A 20108-nucleotide genomic window follows, 5' to 3' on the forward strand; every position below is an offset into this window, starting at 1 on the left:
AATAAGAGAGCAACCTCTCCCACTAGGCTTCCTGCTTTTAATGAAAACTAGCTAATTCTGGGGAAATTGCTGCATGCAGAGAACTTCTCTTCAGGAGCCTCAGGTATTTAATTAAAATTACAATGGACACCTTGTCACTTGGCTTTGTTTAACAAGACTTATTATTTTGGATTCAGAGGAATCTTAATTCAGGATCCATTTGACATCTTCAATCTACAAATGGGAAAACCCTGGTGGAGAGGCATCCAGTAGTTTGAACTTTTAAGAGAAAGATCCAAATGAAGTTAAAAAGCAAGAGACTTAAAATATATATATATATATATATATATATATATATATATATATATATATATATATATTTTTTTTTTTTTTTTTTTTACTCCTCCAGCTTGACTCTCCAAACTCAGATTGAGATTTGACAGACACTTTTCATCTGATTTTGCCCCAGGGGATGTACAAATGTAATTTAACCTAAACACAAAATAACGGCAAAAGAATCGGCATAGAGGCAATCTATCCCTTCCCCTCTCTTATTTCTGCTTTTATCTTAATGTTTATATTGGCCATCTATTCCATTTATAAAGACAACTAAATATGTCTTCACAGGCACCCACCATCCTTTGGGCTCTAACACTCACTGGAAAAGAACAGCATTGTTTGTAGTCATCACCACTTACCTCCATAGTTGCACATTAGAAATATAGATTACCTACTGCATGTTTTCCCCTATTTTCGAATCAAAATGACTCAGGATTTTCATTGATTTTGTTTCTAGTTTATTTGCATTCCTTCCAAGAATGCTAACTATTTGGAAAATGTCAGCCCTTCTAGATCAGTGTGTCTTGAAGGGTGGTTTTGCCAGAATTATCTAAGAATGCTGGCCAAAAATGCAGACTCCTGAGAGGAGGAGAGAGCTTGCTACCTCCAAAAATGCTTCTGAGATACTGATAATGCTAAGCTCATTATTTTTAAGACACGAAAGACCCAGGAAAAACTTTTTTTGTTACAGGATAGGGTTGCTGCTAGGCATTGAATTCTTGTGATATCTAGAGAAAAGAAATTTTCTGAGACTCACCAGGGAGAATGGATGATTTTTATTTGTGTGGAATTACACCCCTGGGTTTCCAAAGTCCCACTTCCTTTGTCCAGTCCTGGAAGAAGTGCAGCTGGGGCTTCAGTAGAGCTAAAAATCAAAGCCAATGTCCAGACTTTCCCTATATTGAAGTTGGGTCCAGTCCAGCATCAGGCTAACTTCTCATGTGTTTCCTCTCTGCAGTCCATCCAACGGTCCATTGCATGGGTAAATGCAAGAGATCCAAGAGAGCATGCCGGGAGCAACAAGAGCAAGAAGAGAGAGAATTCTTTTGCAGCGGTTCTCAACCTTTGGGTCGCGACCCCTTTGGTGGTCGAATGACCCTTTCACAGGGGTCGCCTAAGACCATCCTGCATATCAGATATTTACATTACAATTCATAACAGTAGCAACATTACAGTTATGAAGTAGCAATGAAAATAATTTTACGGTTGGGTCACAACATGAGGAACTGTATTTAAAGGGCCAGAAGGTTGAGAACCACTAGTTTAGAGGATTATGTGTCCCACAATTTCCGTGGGCTTGCAGTGGCCACAGCCATTCGGGCCAATGATCTCTGTTTCTAGGTGTGATTGACAGGCAAGTACCTTCCCTAGCCCAAATGCCATGCTTATCATGTCTGGCTTCCTTCCCCTTTGCTCCTTTCCTATTATTAATAACTAGCTAATTGCAAAAGCATCACTTTGACTTTCCTCACAGCTGTCTATGAGGAATGTAGACAGAGCACCTGCTCCAGGAAGGTAGCTATCATCATAGATAAGTACAGTTTAATTTGAACTAGTGTGCTAGACAGGGAGGGACCTAGGAAGGACCTTTTGATGGAAGTTCTGTGTCGTATTGTAAAAAATTGCCCAGCAAAATTTATTTACCAAACTTTGCTTTTCTATCTCCATGTGAATTGCCTTCCTGACCTTTGAAGTCACAAACCATAACAACCCGCTTTTCCTTAGCTCCAGACGGGATATAAGCCTCAACTGCCCAAGGTGTCCTTGGGTTCCGTATTCTTATGGCACCCCCATGTGTCATACGTAATAAATGTGGTTATTTTCTCCTGCTAATCTGCCTCCTGTTAATTTAATTATGAATCCAGCCAGAAGAACTTAAAAGGTGGGAAAAAATAATTATTTGCCCCCACACCTGAGAGGGCTCAACCTGGATATACTGAATGAAAATTTTCTGAGCATAGGTCCCAGAATTCTTCACTTTAATAGAGTCCCTCCATGAAGTTCTGATGGAAACATGTTTAAAGTGACTGTCTTAGGAAGTGACTTCTAGATTCCATGTGTGGTGCTAACTGCTTCATGCACATTATTCTGGATATCTCTTTCATTCACACTCCACATCCAAATCTGTCAGCATCTGACTCTCTCACTAGTGCCGCTCTACAAGTCTGGCCAAGCCACCAGCACTTCATGCTGAGATCATTACAAGGCCTCCACACTGGTCTCCTGCCTCCATCCTTGCTCTGCTACAGTCTGTCTTAAGTCAGGTTATATCCCTTCCACCTTCAGATCCCCTCCAGGGGCTTTCTGTCTCTCTCAAAGTAGAAGTCAAAGTCATTACATTGTAATCTAGATGCTCTCAACTGCAGCCTCTCATCCACTCCTGCTTTCTGCTCGCTCACTGCTCTCAAGTCACTCTGATTCTTAGTTTTCCTGGGCAGTCAGGCTAGCTTCCAGCTCATGCTCACCTACATTGGTTGCTCTTCTCACAGTTATCTGCTGCCCCTCCCCTCCCCTCCCCTCCCCTCCCCTCCCCTCCCCTCCCCTCCCCTCCCCTCCCCTCTCCTCTCCTCTCCTCTCCTCTCCTCTCCTCTCCTCTCCTCTCCTTTCCTTTCCTTTCCTTTCCTTTCCTTTCCTTTCCTTTCCTTTCCTTTCCTTTCCTTTCTTTTCCTAGGTGTTTCTTTAAAACTCTCCACAAGGCTATTCCCAAGGATTCTATTTAAAATGAAATTGCTCTACTTCTGGGTACTTCCTATCCACCTTCTCTGGTTTTGTTTCACCTAAATTTATCACCATCTGCTATTTTAAATATTTTAATAATTTTATGTATTGTATCCCCTCCCCCAACTATGATGAATAAAGGACTAGACATTTTTAAAATCTATATTTTTATTGATTTCAGGGAGGAAGGGAGGGAGAGAGAGATAGAAACATCAATGATGACAGAGAATCATTGCCTGGCTGCCTCCTTCATGCCCCACACTGGGGATCAAACCTGCAACCTGGGCATGTGCCCTGACCAGGAATGGAACCTCCTGGTTTATAGGTTAACACTCAACCACTGAGCCATGCTGGCTGGGCAAGACTAGCCATTTTTTAACACATTTTGTTCAATGCCGTATATAAGCCCCCAAATAGTGGACTATGACAGAGACTCAATAAATATTTGCTGACTGAAATAAAGAAATCATCTCATATTAGCAGCTCAGTATTGCAGTGTTATTATCTCTATTAACATAGGAAAACCAAAGTTTATAAAGCAGAAATAAATGACTCATCCAAAGTCACATGGCCTGTGTATAGCTGAGCAGAGCTTGATTCTGATGCCAAAGCATCCATTCTTTCCATGCCTCCCCAAAACTTCTTAAGGATATCCTCTTATTACACGAGTCCAGGTAGACCTACAGGAATATAAAGCAGACTTAATTTAATTTCTTCTTTTGTTCTTCAGGTGCAGAGATTTGAGTTAATCTTACTTCTTCATTTGTGAATTCAAGCAAATTATCATTCTCACTTGGCTTACCTTTAGTTTTCTCCTTGCATTTCTGGTTTCTGCTCCTATCACTTTCATCCTATAGACATTTATTAAAATGTGTTTGATATATGTCTTTAAATATGTATGTATCCTGTAAAAAATGTGGTGCTGCTGTTATGTTGTGTATGTGTTAAATTTACACAAATGGAATATACTAAAAATATTGTTTCTCACTTTTTTTTTTAACTGAGTACTATATTCTTGAGATATATCTGTTTACTCCTTCTAATATGTAGTATCCCATAGTGTGCATCTTTGACATTTTGTTATCCCTTTCCTTAGTTAGGTCTCCCAACTCCTTACCTTAAACAACCCAATGAAGAATTTACCTGAACACTTACAGACCTCTAGGAGCAGGGTGCTGTGGGTCATGGGGTCTGTGCTCAGTTGAAGTCATAATATATTAGGAGACCACTTCCTAAGTCTGGTTTACACACCACTATCTCTATACATCCTAACCAGTGCTTCAAAATTATTGTGATTTGAATGAATATAAAGTAGCATCACTATAAAATGAAGTTATCTGTTTGAACCATGCTTCTAAGAATTTCTATTTCAATTAACTAGTTTAATATTTAATATTTTTTACCTTTTAAAAGATTAGGATTTCTGTTTCCTATTGGAGTTCTTTGTGTATTAATTATAGTAATAGTGAACTTATTTTGAAAATTTTAAGTACTTTCTTTAGTATCTTATCTGTCAACTTTGTTTATACTGTCCTTTATTAGATACAAATTCTTATTTAAGAAGTTTTCTCATCCTGTCTAAAGCAAGCAATATTTTCAAAGATACTCATGAGCATTTTCTTCTGTTAGCTTGATGGTACCTCTGCCTAATTGTTTTTGTGATCTTAATGGAGTATGCTTTGCATTTTATATAAGGTAGCAAACTGGTTCAATTGTTTTCTGTAGAAGGAGCCTGTTTTCCCCACACCATATATCAAACCCTTCATTCTGCTTTCTGCTTTGAAGCACCGTCTTTACCACACTTTGTTTTGTATAACATGAGTTTCTTTGTATAAATAGATCTATTTATAAGCTAAATATTCTGTTTCATTGACATTTTTGTTTCCGCACCAATGCCATATGGTCTTCTTATAATCATGTAATATATCTTAATATAATAAAAGACTAATATGCAAATTGTCCTCTCAACCGCGAGTTCAACCAGGGGGTGGGGCCAGCTGGCCAACTGCCCATGGCCCCTTCCCCCAACCGGCCCCACCCCTGATAGCCCCCCCATCAACCCCCTCCACTCCAATTGGGGTCGGCCAGCCAGACCCCACTGGTACACAAATTTGTGCACCGGGCCTCTAGTATCTTAATAAGTAATAAAAGATTTTAACCTAGGCTAAACTTAGTTCCTCTTTTAAAAAACTGACATAATTACTTGTAAACCATTATTATTCTATATGAATTAATAGAGTTTTATCAATTTTCTAAAAACATCAGCTGAATTTTTTATTACGATTGCTTTGCATGTATACAATAATTTGGAAAGAATTGACATCATTATCATGATATATTGTCTGATCTATATAAATCATTAACCATTTCTTTTATTCAAGTTTCTCCTATGATTCTGTAAATGTTTTTTTTTTATTATTATTTAGTTTGTAGATAAAAGTGTTGGTGTTATTATAAAGAACATTTATCTTCTACTTGGTTTTACTAGAAATGACTCGTTCTTGAAGGATGGACAGGACTTGCAATGCCAGAATTCTAGTGAGAAGGACAAAACTTAGTGAAAATCCACAGCCTGCAAATATCAGAGCTATATTGAGAATGGAAAGGGTTTCATTTGTTGGAGCTAAAGCTATCTGGAGACAGCTGCTGGAGAAAGAATAGGGCAATCGGTAGGATGGCATGCATGGTGCATTAGGAAGTTTAGCTCCTAGAGGTGGTAAAGCACACCCGTTGAAATCGTGGGTTCTGGAGTCAAACTGTCCATATTCTGGCTCTGCCACTTATTAGGTGGGGGACCCAGGTCTCTCTGTGCTTCACTTTCCTCGTTGATAAATGGGGATTGGAAGAGTGCTGACCTCATTAGAACATAGTGACAATTAAATGAATTATGCCGTATGGAACCTGTTGGGGAATAAGCACTCAATAAATGTTAACTGTTATTGTTATTATTACTAGGAAATAGGAAATCATTATAGATTTAGATGTGATTTGTCCAAGGTCAGAAAACAGGCCAGCAATACAGCAAGCAGGGAGCAGAGACTTAGGTCTCCTGATTCCTAACATAGGATTTAGCTTTGAACATTTTGTGGGAACAAATAAATGTATTTTAAACATCTTTGAAAGAAATAGCCATTGATGAAGATATTTTAAAGGACCCACTAGTATCAAAAGTATGAATGCTATAGTGCTCTTGATGAGTGAACTGGCATGACGAACCCAGATGCTGTCTGCATGCAACTTAAAACACAAATGATGGCTGTGTATCCAGGCACTGAGTTTACTTAAAACACCATGAAAATACTTTAGTATTTCCTTGTTCTGACAAGTAAAGATGACTCGGGTATAATTTTATATATATATATATATATATATATATATATATATATATATATATATATATTTGTATGTATGTATGTATGTATATATATATTCAAATATGCCATCATGTATTATATTATGAATAAAAAATTTAATCAAGTATTTACTTTAAATCATAGAAAAGATTTCAGTTGTCATCTTTAGCAGTTGACAGCCTCTTGGAAATGTAAAACAAAGCAATAAAGAACAATTTACAGTGAGATGTATACACTCTTAACATACCATTGTCATTAAAATTAAATTAATATTGGAGACCTTTACAGAAGGCGGCACGTCAAGAAAAGTTGGCTAACAATGACCAGCTATGAACCAGGTTTTTGTTTCTCTTCCAAATTTAAAAAATATAAATTCTTTTAGTTTTTCTAATGAGTAACATAACATGGACCAGCTTAGCTTATATTCTATGATCATCATATCCCATCATTTGTATAAAAATGATTTTAGAATTGAGGGATCAATAATAAGGGAATTCCCTTTGCTTCTTAAATCAGCATCACAGTTTGTCCCAATTCACCCCCCTCCCCCCACCCCACACTTATTTTGCTATTTCTTGGGTGCAGGTCTACCGTCATTGGAGACCTGTAGATTACAGGCCCATTGGAGGACAGGAAATGCATCTTACAATGCTGACTCCTCCAGAAGGTGCTGCCCAGGATAGTTATGTGGTAGATCCTCAATACAAAAAGAAGTGGCTTGTGCCAGAGGGAGCTGCAATGATTTGTGTTCAGTAAGAAATGACGACTGTTTTTGAAACCACTGACTATAAATTCCACTAATGCCTCTTTCTGTTTTGCCTTCAGATCACTTCCCCTCTCCCCACCCTCCCTCATGCACACACAGGATTGAACCTTTTGAGAGGGAGGTTGTTCCCCCTAAAACATTGATAAAATAAAAACTTTGTTGAGGGCCTGAATGGCTTGCTTTGAACAAAGCAGCACAAATGTATGCACAAAAGCTGCTACCCCTGGTTTCTAGGACCTCTATTCTTTGTTTAATAACTCTAATTTGGCTAATAACTAGGATAGAAATAGAAAGAAAGAAAAAAAAAACACTTCAGATAAAATAACCACCTCCCCTAAAACCTATCTTTTAAAAGACTTGAAATCTGAAGTCCAAGGAAAACTTTTTTATTACATTCTTTTTCATATTCTGCTTCCATTGTTGATCACAACAGGAAAGGTAAACCAGGTGTATACAAAAATATTTGTTAATCTGGCCTTCACATGAATCTTGTTTTCTTGCTCTCATACTTATTTAAATTTTAACTCAAGGTAAAACATGTATTTAGAATTTTCCAACCAACACACCATTCTGTTTCAAAGATGTACAGAATAATACTACTGATCACATTTTCAAAATTTTCAACTAGCAAGTGTATGCCCCAAACTTTAAAAGTTTTAATTGCCAAAGTTTTAAAAGTGATTCATTTCAAAAGTCAATTTGACAAAAAAAAAAAAAAAGAAGTTTATTGATAAATATCTTTGTGGAAAATGGAGAAAATACATCCTTAGTCTGGCTTGGCTCTGGTATTTAGCAGTTGGTATCTAATTAATTAGTTATGAGGGGTGTAATAACAATGAAGCAATTCCATTTCTCCTGATTATGGATTGCATTTTGATGGTAAAATTGTTGGTTGTATCCTTCCTTAATGACATATTTTTTTATGATTAATGACTCTAGTATCTATTTTTCTTTGTCCCGTTCACACAAAAGACAACACAAAATCAGCATCACTAATCAAAATACAGCTTCTATCCCCTTAAAAAAAATCACCCTCCATTTTCTCTTATTATGGTTAATCTTTAGGTTAATGTATGTATTTGACAGTTAAGAACAAAATGAAAGACCACGAAGTTGCTATACCTATAACTGCCAGATTAATTTAAATTATGGCTGCATAGTTCTGAGCTCCGCTAGGTTTCTACGCACACGATCATTTACAAGGAGTAGTTCATTAAATGTACTTGTTTTAACAAAATGCCACTCAACAAAACACTGTTTTCTGCGATTGACCTAAACATTTAGTCATTTAACTGTGGTTCTGTACGTTGTTGTTTGTTGACACCCTAGGGCAAATATACCCGATTTAACAAACATTTGTTCAAATGCATGTGTAAGATACATTTTTATATATGTCATATAGTAAACATAACTTCATGGTGCCCGTAGCTGATGAATTTGTTAGACTAGCTTGTTTGCAAGGAAAAGAGTTCTATTGGAGTGACCTTAAAAACAGTGACCTAGAGAGAGATTGGTATGTTTAGGAAGCTCCTCCTTTTATGACAGCCCCTGTGCTTCTCTCTTGTGCCAGGTAAATTTCCCTGTAAAATAACTTCCTCTCGTTTGCATGTTGTTCTATGTTCCTTCCTACCTTTGCAGCCTTCATGGACCTTCATTGTCATCTCTGGGCCATTATCTGCCTCAACTCTATCAGTCAGCTCAATCCTTCAAGTTTCCAAAACCAAATGCTGGCTCAACTCACTTTCTTAAATGAGGCTTCAGTGATGGAAGATTAGTTAACAGAACTGTGGATTTCACTGCCTGAAGTTGTGGCTCATTGCTGGTCTAATTAGTCCCATCCGGAGGAGCATTATCGTGTGGAATAAAATAAGGCTTTCTTAGCTAACTCTTTAAAGTTACCTGGGTAAGAGATGTCCCCTTACAGCGGTTCTCAACCTGTGGGTCGCGACCCCTTTGGAGGTCAAACAACCCTTTCACAGGGGTCACCTAAGACCATTGGAAAACACATATATTATTACATATTGTTTTTGTGATTAATCACTATGCTTTAATTATGTTCAATTCATAACAATGAAAATATATCCTGCATATCAGATATTTACATTACGATTCATAACAGTAGCAAAATTACAGTTATGAAGTAGCAATGAAAATAATATTATGGTTGGGGGTCACCACAACATGAGGAACTGTATTAAAAGGTCACGGCATTAGGAAGGTTGAGAACCACTGTGAAGAAGGGTCTTATATGGATAAGGCTAAATCTTAAATGTTTGTGTTACCTCTGAAAATTCATATGCTGAAGCCAAATTCCCAATGTGATGGTATTTGGATGTGGGGCCTTTGGAAGTAATTAGGTCATAAGAGTGGAGATCTCATGAATGGGATTAGTGCCCTTAGAGAAGAGACACAAGAGAGCTTGCTTCTCTCTCTCTCTCTCTCTCTCTCTCTCTCTCTCTCTCTCCCTCTCTCTTTTCTTTATACCATGTGACAATACAATAAAATGATGACCATTTGCAAACCAGGAAGTAGGCCCTCACCAGACACTAGAAAATGAAGGGAAGTGTCTGCTTACTTGGTGTGTTGGCTACTGACTGTTCTCAATAAGTGATTCTCTAGGGCCGTGGTCAGCAAACTGCAGCTCGCGAGCCACATGCGGCTCTTTGGCCCCTTGAGTGTGGATCTTCCTAAGTCTTAGGAGTACCCTAATTAAGTTAATAACAATGTACCTACCTATATAGTTTAAGTTTAAAAAATTTGGCTCTCAAAAGAAATTTCAATCATTGTACTGTTGATATTTGGCTCTGTTGACTAATGAGTTTGCCGACCACTGCTAGAGGTAAAGTGATTTTACAATATGGTATGTTAAGAAGGCCATTGAATTCGAAGTCAGCAATCCCAGATCTGCACTTGATTAGCCTTAGAACCCCAGCTATCTTACTTTATATCGTCTTCAGGTTGCACATGTGTGCAGTGGAGATGATATTACATGTTACAATCAATATTATTTGAAATCACACTTGTCTGGCCTACACTTAGGTCAACGTTTCCCTGAAATGGAACCAACCTTTATATACATGGGTCTTAGTATTCTAGATTCCATTTGTAAATAATATAGTGTGTGACTTCCTGTAGATTACTGTTCATCTCAGGGATGTAAACTAGGGTCTCAAGGCAAATGCTGCCATTGAAAAGAAAAAGGGAAAGAAAAAGGCATAGTGCTTACTTTAGGAGCAAGGATTTAATAGGGATCAGAGATGTTACCTGTGGAGTGCCAATAAGAATATACAGATATAGAAAGGCCAGTCCTGAAATTCATGGCAGACCTATAAAGTAAAGTAAACCAGAGACCTCGGCTCACTCTTCCACTGTCAGGCAGCAAATCTGATGGTTTTTGCCATCTTATAAAACTACCTACCAGATTTAGAAGAAATTGAATGAAATCAATTTTAGTCTTTGCTTTTATAGGCAAAGGAGTGCTTGACATGAGACAAAAAAACCCTGGGAAAATGCTCTGGTAGCAATAAGATCCCCTGTATTGTGATTTATCCCCTTTTTAAAGTTTTTAAATAAAGATGAAGGAAACTGTAGAGAAAAAAGTGAGCATAAATAAAAGTTCTCTTATAGAATGAAATTATTCAAGTTTTTTTTTCTATTATTCCATTGTGTTTTTATCTAATTGAAATGTATCAAGTTTCTTAGGTAGCTCATAAATACATGCTTTATGCTCATGTACAGAATAAACTTCTTGCAAATAATAGGCAAAGCTAATTAGCAACTTATCACTCTTATGTAGACCAACCAGAAGCCGCCCCTATTGAGCACTCTACCTTGTAAATATAACCTAGCTCTAGGAGTGTTAATTAATCTGTTCTTTAACAGCTAAACATTTTTAAAAGGTAAGGTTAGTGTATTATTACAGAGTGCAAGGCTTCCTGTCACTCTTTCTGGGAAGGATTGGAAGCATTATATTGCTTTTCTTTGTCAGGTTTTGTTAAAGAACAACTACATCATTGAAAGCTGAGAAATTTGGACTGTTTTAAAAAACTGAGAAATGTAGAGGTTTCTGACTTATATGTGGGTGGCAAGGGAGGAAAATACCATATGTTGATCAAAGTTAGAATCTTCTGATATAACTAGATAAATAATTCATCCAAGTTCTATTTAGGGAACACCATCGGTGGTCTTTAAACCAGGTTCCATGTGCGGTGGAGACTTGTAAACTTTCAGGGTAGATAAGAGAGCTGGAGAATTCCACAGACATCAGTGTCTGGACAGTCCACTTCATCCACACACTTCCTAAAATTGCTCTAAGGGAGATGGAACTTTAAAACCTTCTCTGTCACTATAGCCCTCCTTCCATGTTACAAAATAGTCTCTAGGGTTCTACGTGCAGGTGTAAGATCTTCCAGGTACCAAACAATAATAAGAAAATGAATGACTAAGGACTATGTAACACATTCCTTTGCAAGTCTGATGGTTTTCAATTATTTGCTTAAAAAAATTTAATGGGTATCTGATTGAGTTGAAATATGATGGATCATAAAATTAATTTTAGATGGTAGATCACTATGTAAATTTTGTTGTGAAACTCAAAAAATGGGTCTATGGGTTGAGATTTCTAAATCTCTTTCATTCCCAACTACTATATAATAAAAGGCTAATATGTAAATTGACCAGATGGCAGAACGACTGGTCACTCTGATGCGCACTGACAACCAGGATGCAGACATTGAATGCAGGAGCTGCACCCTAGTGGCCAGTGTGCTCCCACAGCGGGAGTGCTGCTCAGCCAGAAGAGGGCTCCCAGACTGTGAGAGGGTGCAGGTTGGGCTGAGGGACCTCTCCCCACCCAGTGCACAAATTTTGTGCACCAGGCCTCTAGTTTATGATAATAAGCTTACTCAGTATTACATCTAAAGTCAAAGATAATAGTGAAAAATAGGGGGGAAACCTTGATGCTGAACTCTGTGTTATTCTATCAACAATTTGCATTCATTGGTGACACATACACCTAGAAAAATAATATATTATAACATTGCAGTCCATCTTGTTATGGATATTTTTACAATAGAATTTCCTTTTTTATTTTAATAATTTTAATAAAAATGTATAAATTAATCACATTGTTTAGTCAGTTGAACATTATTAATAACTAGAGGCCCAGTGCACAAAAATTTGTGCACTCAAGGGGGATCCTTCAGCCTGGCCTGCACTCTCTCACAGCCCAGGAGCCCTCGGGGGATGTCCACCTGTTACCTTAGGCCCACTCCCCAGGGGATAGGGCCTAAGCTGGCAGTCAGACATTCCTCTGGCAGCCCGGGCGGGAGAGGCTCCCATTGCCTCTGTGCTCACAGCCATCAGCCCAGCTTGTGGCTGAGTGGAGCTCCCCCAATGGGAGTGCACTGACCACCAGGGGTCAATTTGCATATTACCCTTTTATTATATAGGATGGTAACTATACCTCAATCCAGAAGAAAAAAATAATGTAGTATTTAAAGATTTAAAGTTATTGAAAATTTCAAAATAAATTTCAATTTATCTACATATTTTTGTGGGAGGCTCATATTATTGGGCAATGAATAAAAGACTTTTACCAGTATTCATAAAACATATTACATCATATTACATTCAGATCACATTCAGTAAGAGAAGAGAAATGGAATTATTAGTTTAAGGATAAATGATGAAATAATTTAAAATGTACGAGGAGGGTTGTCAAATTACTGTTATTTAGGTTCTACAGGATACATTTAAAAGATGCATTATAATACATACAAATTACACACTTAGCAACTATATAAAATCATGATAAAATTTACAGATGCCATCTTAAAATTGTGTGAGATTTATATGGTTTTGCAAATTATTTAATGGTGTTCAAGAGCAAAAGATTAGACAACCATTTCTGTATAGAAAACACAGACCAATGAATAATCAATTTCCTTATGTGTCCTGGGTAAGGAGGCAGGCACAATGCATATGAGAGCACATTGGCTTGGCACGAAGCCCAGTTTACAGGCTAAGAGCCAGTCTCCTGAAAGAGGTGATGAGCAGGATTTCTCTAAGTAGGTGAGTGAGGAAGGGGGAGGGGAAAGTACTCCAGGAAGGCAAGGGCAGGACCTAAAACTCAAAGCAGAGGAACACCAAAGACTAGGTCCTAAAAATTACAGTTTAACCAACATTGAGAATGTGAGTTGCTAAAGGAAGACAGGGATGTAGGGGTGAGATGAGAGAGATTTCAACTTGCCAGCTGAAGTGCAATCATTTGCCACTAGGGTCTACCATTTTAGAAGTTATGAACAATTGACTTGAATTATGAGTTTTCATTTTTCATCTAGAGCAAGAGTCACAAACATTTCCTGAAAAAGACAGGATAGTAAATATTTTAGACACTGAGGTATCTGTCGCAGCTACTCAGCTCTGCTATTGTGGTGAAATCCAACTTATGCAATATGTAAATGAATGAACATAGCACTGTTCCAATAAAACTTTATTTAAGAACATTGAATTTTGAATTTCATATAATTTTCACATTTCACGAAATACTATTGTGTGTATGTGTGCTTGTGTATTATTCCAGACATTAAATTTTTTAAATCATTATTTTAAATCATTATTAGTTTGCACACAGTTCAAAAATAGACAGTGGAAAGATTTGTCCCACACAAATTTGTCCACTGTTTATTTTTCTGTTAGTCAAAGTGGTGCCAAAGCCCACCCAAATTTCAGGGAAAAAGAATAGACTCTAACCATTGATGGAGTATGGGCAAGGTCACATGGCTGCAGAACAGGTGACATGGAAGATGTTGTTGTGACCATCCTTGGAAACACCATCTGCCAGAATAGGGACATCAGCTTGGAGCTCTATTTTTCCAGAGTCAAGCACTGTGTCTGGCACAAAGTAAATTCTAATAGACCTCTAAACAGAATATCACAGTGGTTAAAGGCACAGTCTATGGAGCCTGATCTGCCTGGGTGGTATCCTGCCTGTTCCACTTTCCTGGCCCTGGGATCTTGGATGAGGTGTGCCTTCATGATCATAGTGGTAAAATGCAGGTAGACTCTTCCTCATAGTGTGGTTGTTAGGAATACCCAGGTTCATGCCTGGCTCATTCACTTCCAAGTTAGCTACTATAGCAAGAAGGTGGGAGAGAAGATGGGCATTCTCTGTAGTGGTTTCCCTCTCTAGTCCTTCTTCAGATATTCCCATTTTGTCCTCTCCTATTGCAAACCAGTGGGCAATACCTGGCTGAGCCCCAGGTTGCAATTAAGTCCCTGTGCATGACACCCCATTTGGCAATCTAAAATGTACTGACTATTCCTTTAGGCCCTATATAATAATGCCAATATAATATATAATAATGCCAATGTCTCGAGATTTGTTTGGTGCATGCTGTATTCTTATAAGTTATGCCCTGTTTCAAAGTTTACTTAATACTCTCACATAGCTTTGAACTTCTTCAAGGACTAAGATCTGGCCTTTATGCTGCCTTGTATGACTGTCTTAGAATCTAGTATAGTGCCAGACCTACCCCAGGCAAGGAGTAAATGCTTGTAACTAATATATCACACTAGAGGCCCGGGCGCATGGATTCGTGCACTGGTGAGGTCCCTTGGCCTGGCCTGTGGGGATCAAGTCTAAACTGGCTCTCCAACATCCCCCAAGGGGTCCTGGATTGAGAGAGGGCAGTTCTCAGGTGACACACCCCAGTATTGGGCTCTTTTCTCTCTGGTTCTGGGTGTGTCACCTGCGAACTACAGCTGCCAAGTCACAGCAGCTTGGCAGCTCCTGCATTGAGCATCTGCCCCCTGGTGGTCAGTGCATGTTATAGCTACCGGTCAGACAGTCAGATGGTGGGATGGTCACTTAGGCTTTTATATATATACTAGAGGCTCATTGCATGAAGATTCACGCAATAGGCCTTCTGTCCCCTGGCTGACGGCACCGGTTTTCCTCTGGCACCCGGGACCTAAGTCTTTGGTCTGGCCGCAGCAGCGAGGCTTGGCTTCTCCGCTTGGGCCATAGCAGCGAGGCTTGCCTTCTCCACTCCAGCTTCAGTGGAGAAACCAAGCCTCTTCAGTCTTCAGTCATCTTCAGTCTTCAGTTGTCTTCAGTCTTCACTCCACGCCTGCATATGCAAATTAACCACCATCTTTGTTGGGTTAATTTGCGTACTCATCCTGATTGGCTGGTGGGCCTAGCAGAGTGACACCAATTTTCATGTTTCCCTTTTATTAGTGTAGATACATTATTGACATGCTGATAACAAAAGAGTAGTTATAAAGACAATTCTGCTTATTACAATTTAATAAAGAGATAGTTCTTGGGATTTTTAGAGAGAAAAAGAGGGCATGGAACATCACCCTAAGAAAAGGCCAGAGTCATGCATTCCAGCTCTATTTCTATAACTAAGAGAGTAAGGTCTCATTGCTGGTACTACCTGCTCCCATCTGGGCTCTTGTGCTGGCTCTTTACCAACAGAGTCATTGAATGGGAACCTGCAGCACTTGGCAAAGAGGGGTTGCCTCCTGAAATGGCACTCAACCTCTGCTGGAAATCTTTTAAATAATTAGTGGGTAGAGTGCGGTCCGGACCCAGGCCCCGGTCCTCGGGCTGCCGGGGGGAGGGTGCGCCCGGCTTCCTTCCGACCCCCGGGGTCCTCCCCTCCCCTCCCCACGGTCTCCTCCCGGCCGCCCGCGGCTATGCCATCCAGAGACCAGTCCGTCCCAGCCAAGAAGATGACCCGCCCCCTTCCACGCTCCTCAAAGATTACCAGGATGTCCCTGGAATTGAGAAGGTTGATGATGTCGTGAAAAGACTCTTGTCTTTGGAAATGGGGAATCAGAAGGAGAAGCTAAAAATCAAGAAAGAACAATTGATGAACAAGGTTGTGGCAAACCCTGAGGACACCAGATCCCTGGAGGCTCGAATTGTTGCCTTGACTGTCAAGATCCGCAATTATGAAGAACACATGCAGAAACATCGAAAGGACAAAGCTCTCAAGCGCTATCTGATGATGAGCATTGACCAGAGGCAAAAGATGCTCAAAAACCTCTGTAAGTCCAACTACAGTGTCTTTGAGAAGACGTGCAAGGACTTGGGGATTGAGTACATCTTCCCCCCTATGTACTACCGAAAAGCCCACCGCCGCTGGGTGAACAAGAAGGCTCTGTGCATTCGGGTTTACCAGGAGGCTCAAAAGCTAAAGAAGCAAAAAAGGGCCTTAAAAGCAGCAGCAGCAGCCCAGAAACAACGCCTGATGAACCCAATAAGCTCTCCCAAAGCTGAACCAGAGGCAGTCAAGGAAAACCAATAAATTTTGTTGAAGTTTAAAAAAAAATAAATAAATAAAAAAAATTAGTGGGTAAGCCTTTCCTCAAACTCAGTTTCTCCAGGAGTTGTGAACACCCTGGAGTGATGTGCCAGATTTTATGTGCATGTATAGCAACATCTTTCCTCAGAGAAAACCATGGTTTTCATGAGGTTCTCTGAGAAATCCCTAAGAAAGAAAAAGTTAACAACCACTGGTTATGAAAACTTGGGCAGAACCCGCTGATCCCTGACACATCCTGCAAGCTGTTTTCATCTGACCAAAAGTTTAATGTTGTATTTACTTACTACTTCCCTCATTTTAACATGAAACTGAGGGCAGCATTTACAAAAATCCCATAAACTCCATTAGTGGGACTTTTCTATCCTAGTGGTCTGGGTTGTGGTAAACAGGAATTTATTGCAGTGTAATATTGGTCTAAAATTTGGACCATTGAAATTTATGGGTAGGGTGCATGTCTCTAACCATACAGTTTTCTTTTAAAGAATTTGGGGACATAAAAAAACTGAGACAACTCTAGATCATATCAATTTTATAAAATTTTCTTTCCCAATACCAACAATAGACACACACACAAGAATGAGTATATATATATATATATATATATATATATATATATACACATATATATCCTTCCTTTTCCCTAAAACATATATTCTCTCATAAAATGCCACAAGATTATTTATTATGTCTTTAAAGTGTTCTCAGTATGTATGATTTATAGGAAGACAAATATATTTTAAAATGATCAGAGGCTCATAGGCTTTGTTAACTCAGAGAAAACCTTGTAATTACATACTGGAGAATCTTATCCATATCATTTTCAGAGGCATGATTCCTGAGGCTTTTAATCCTTAGTCAGCTTCTCTGGCTGAGGAACTACACATAATTACAAGTCAGTTCCTGAACATTTCCTTTTAATTGAGGCCAATCCTATATAATAAAAGGCTAATATGCAAATCGACCAGACGGGGGAACAACTGGTCACTATGACACACACTGACAGCTTTGGTGAATGCAGCAGCGGTGGTGGGAGCCTCTCCCGCCTCCACAGCAGTCAGACATCCCCGGAGGGCACAGGCCGGGCTGAGGGGACCCCCCCCCCCCCGCACTAATTTTGTGCACCGGGCCTCTAGTATTTATAATAATTGTAGTGATAATCATAGCAGTAGCTTTTTATTGAGCAACTATTGTGTGTCAGGTTCAATGCTAAGCATTTCATGGATAATGTCCAGTTCTTTAAAAACTTCATGACATAATTCAGCTATTGCCTTCTCATTTGGGCAAGAATGGCATTTCTTTTCCCACTTTTTAACTAACAGAAGTTGATTGCTAATCTAATCTAATAATAGGCAAGCATGGTAATTGACCATACCTTCGCTATGCCTCCCATTGACTAATCAGCACGCTATGCAAATTAACCGCCAACAAAGATGGCAGTTTAATTTGCATACTGCAGGCAGATCCCGCTGCACTGCCCCAGGGTGAGATCCTGGACTGCCGTGTGCGGGGAGGGGCGGGTGGGCGGCAGGGTGATCCTGATCTGAGCTGCCACCCGCTCCAGCGCGGGATCTGGGCCTGCAGTGCCTTGGGCGGGGTGGGCAAGGCGGGCTGCAGCGAGATCCCCAGCCACCGCCCTGCCATCTGCGACTGGTGGGAGACAGGGCAGACACTGCAGGATTGGGCGTGCCATCTGCCACTGGGCCTAAGCCAGCAGGTGGTTATCTCCCGAGAGGTCCCAGACTGTGAGAGGGCACAGGTTGGGCTGAGGGACCCCCCTCCCCTGCCAGTGCACAAATTTTTGTGCACGGGGCTTCTAGTATAATATAAAAAGAAACACTTCTATGGTAATGTCTACTATGGGCAGTTGAAATCTCCTGTGGCTTTCTACAGGGTCCTTATGTTCTTAATTTTTTATTGAATCATCTTCTATGTTCTAGACCTGGTGCTGGTCTCTAGATTATAAGAGCAAGCAAGAAGGCATTGTCCCTGCCCTGAGAAGCTGATAATCCATGGCAGAACACAGCATGTAATATAAGGTGACTTTATGAATAAACTGGACATTCAAAGCTCTGAGGCTAGGACCTAGGTCAAAGTTATTGAATTCTGTTAGTTGATGGACAATATTTTTCTTTGAACTCTTGTCACTTTTGGAGAATATGTTGCCATCATTGCTTTTATAAAAAAAAAGTCAGAAATACATTCATATTAGAGCATTCTATCACTGCCAAGTTAAAGCTTGTAAAGTAGGTAGGAGTATATCCACATACATTCTGGGATTTACTGTGAATGAGTGGCAGGAAAGGGATTGTAATTTCAAGGATCTCCTGTAGGTATGATTATAGTTGCAGGAGTGGTAGGTTAGAGTCATTTTTACTGTAATAAAATACTTTGGTTTTGAAAACATGATTGTTCCTTGACCATTTGCAAATATTCCTACTCAACACAACATGTATATGTTGGAGTTTAGGCCTAGGTGGGAAGATCACTAGCACAGTAAATAGGAGATAGTAGGAGAGATGGATGTTAGAGACAGGTTTCTCAGATTGGGGTTCTGAAAGTACCTCCTCATTACCCGGGATCATGCTAAAAATGTAGATTTCTATGTTCCACCTAAAATCTACTGTCTCACTCGCTGGGCTTTCTGATACAAAATATGTATTTTTACTGTAGGGATGATGTCCCAGGTTAGGGAAAATGTCAAAATAGCCCTGGAAAATTTAGCATGGTGACATGGAAACCTTATTGGACTAAGTGTCAAGGGAACTATACATTTTGGCCCCACAAATGCAGCTAACTAGCAGGATGTTTTGGGGCCAAATTGTTTAAATTATCTGGCCTCTCATTCTTAATACTCTCTCTCCTCTTCATCCCCTAACTATTAAGTTGTATCAAAGCATGGCACTGATAAAGAAGTCTGAATAATGAGGCAATATTGTGCATAAACAGTATCAGACAAGGGAAGATTCTTCAGCCAATCAATTCGCATTCAGTGAATACATAATGTGGGAGATTTGGAAGATGTACAAGATGAAGTCAGTGTCTTCAACAGCTTACCATCTGCTTTTTGAAAATAAATTCATTTAAGCCAGAAAAAACCACATAATGCTGAAATGGTTAATATGGACAAGTGCTATATGAGATCCTTCAGTCCTAAGCTAGGGTTGTCAGATAAATGTCATCAAAGCAGACTTCATATGAACCTTTAAGAGAACTAAATTAAATTGTTGGCAAGTTCTAACTGGATATTCCATACAAAAGTCCAGAAACCTGTGGTTTGATTCTCAAAGGAGAAAAAGAAAATGCGGTGTGGAAAGAACACTCTCGAGTCAGTATATCTCAGTAGTAACTTGGAAAGATTATTACTCTAACTTGCCTGGTCATTATGTCTGTTAATGGTAAACTATACCTATGACATTTTAACTGGAAGAATCTGTCCTTGGATATGGCTGTGAGAGAGTCAATATTTACTGCCAGGCAGCTAGCAACATAAGAGAATGGAAATGTGTATCTATAGACCACTAAGGGCACAGATGGAATGGGGAAGTGGGAGACTATCCACTCTGGTCTACTTGGGAGGGTTGGAATGGGGGGCAAGATATTAGGGACCATTATACA

At 39.4% G+C, this 20108-nt stretch overlaps 1 protein-coding gene across 1 annotated transcript; it reads left to right on the top strand.

Moving 5' to 3' along the window:
- Positions 1–13954: 13954 nt before the first annotated feature.
- Positions 13955–16475, top strand: LOC308514798 (small ribosomal subunit protein uS15m-like; the record flags this gene model as incomplete). Its single annotated transcript, XM_081085104.1, is given in 3 exon segments — positions 13955–14059; positions 15740–15817; positions 15819–16475. Coding segments are annotated over 3 exon segments (840 nt in total).
- Between the last annotated feature and the right edge of the window lie 3633 nt (positions 16476–20108).

Source organism: Myotis nattereri (genome assembly GCF_964212035.1).
Source record: "Myotis nattereri genome assembly, chromosome: 1".
In the NCBI taxonomy this organism is placed as follows: domain Eukaryota; kingdom Metazoa; phylum Chordata; class Mammalia; order Chiroptera; family Vespertilionidae; genus Myotis; species Myotis nattereri.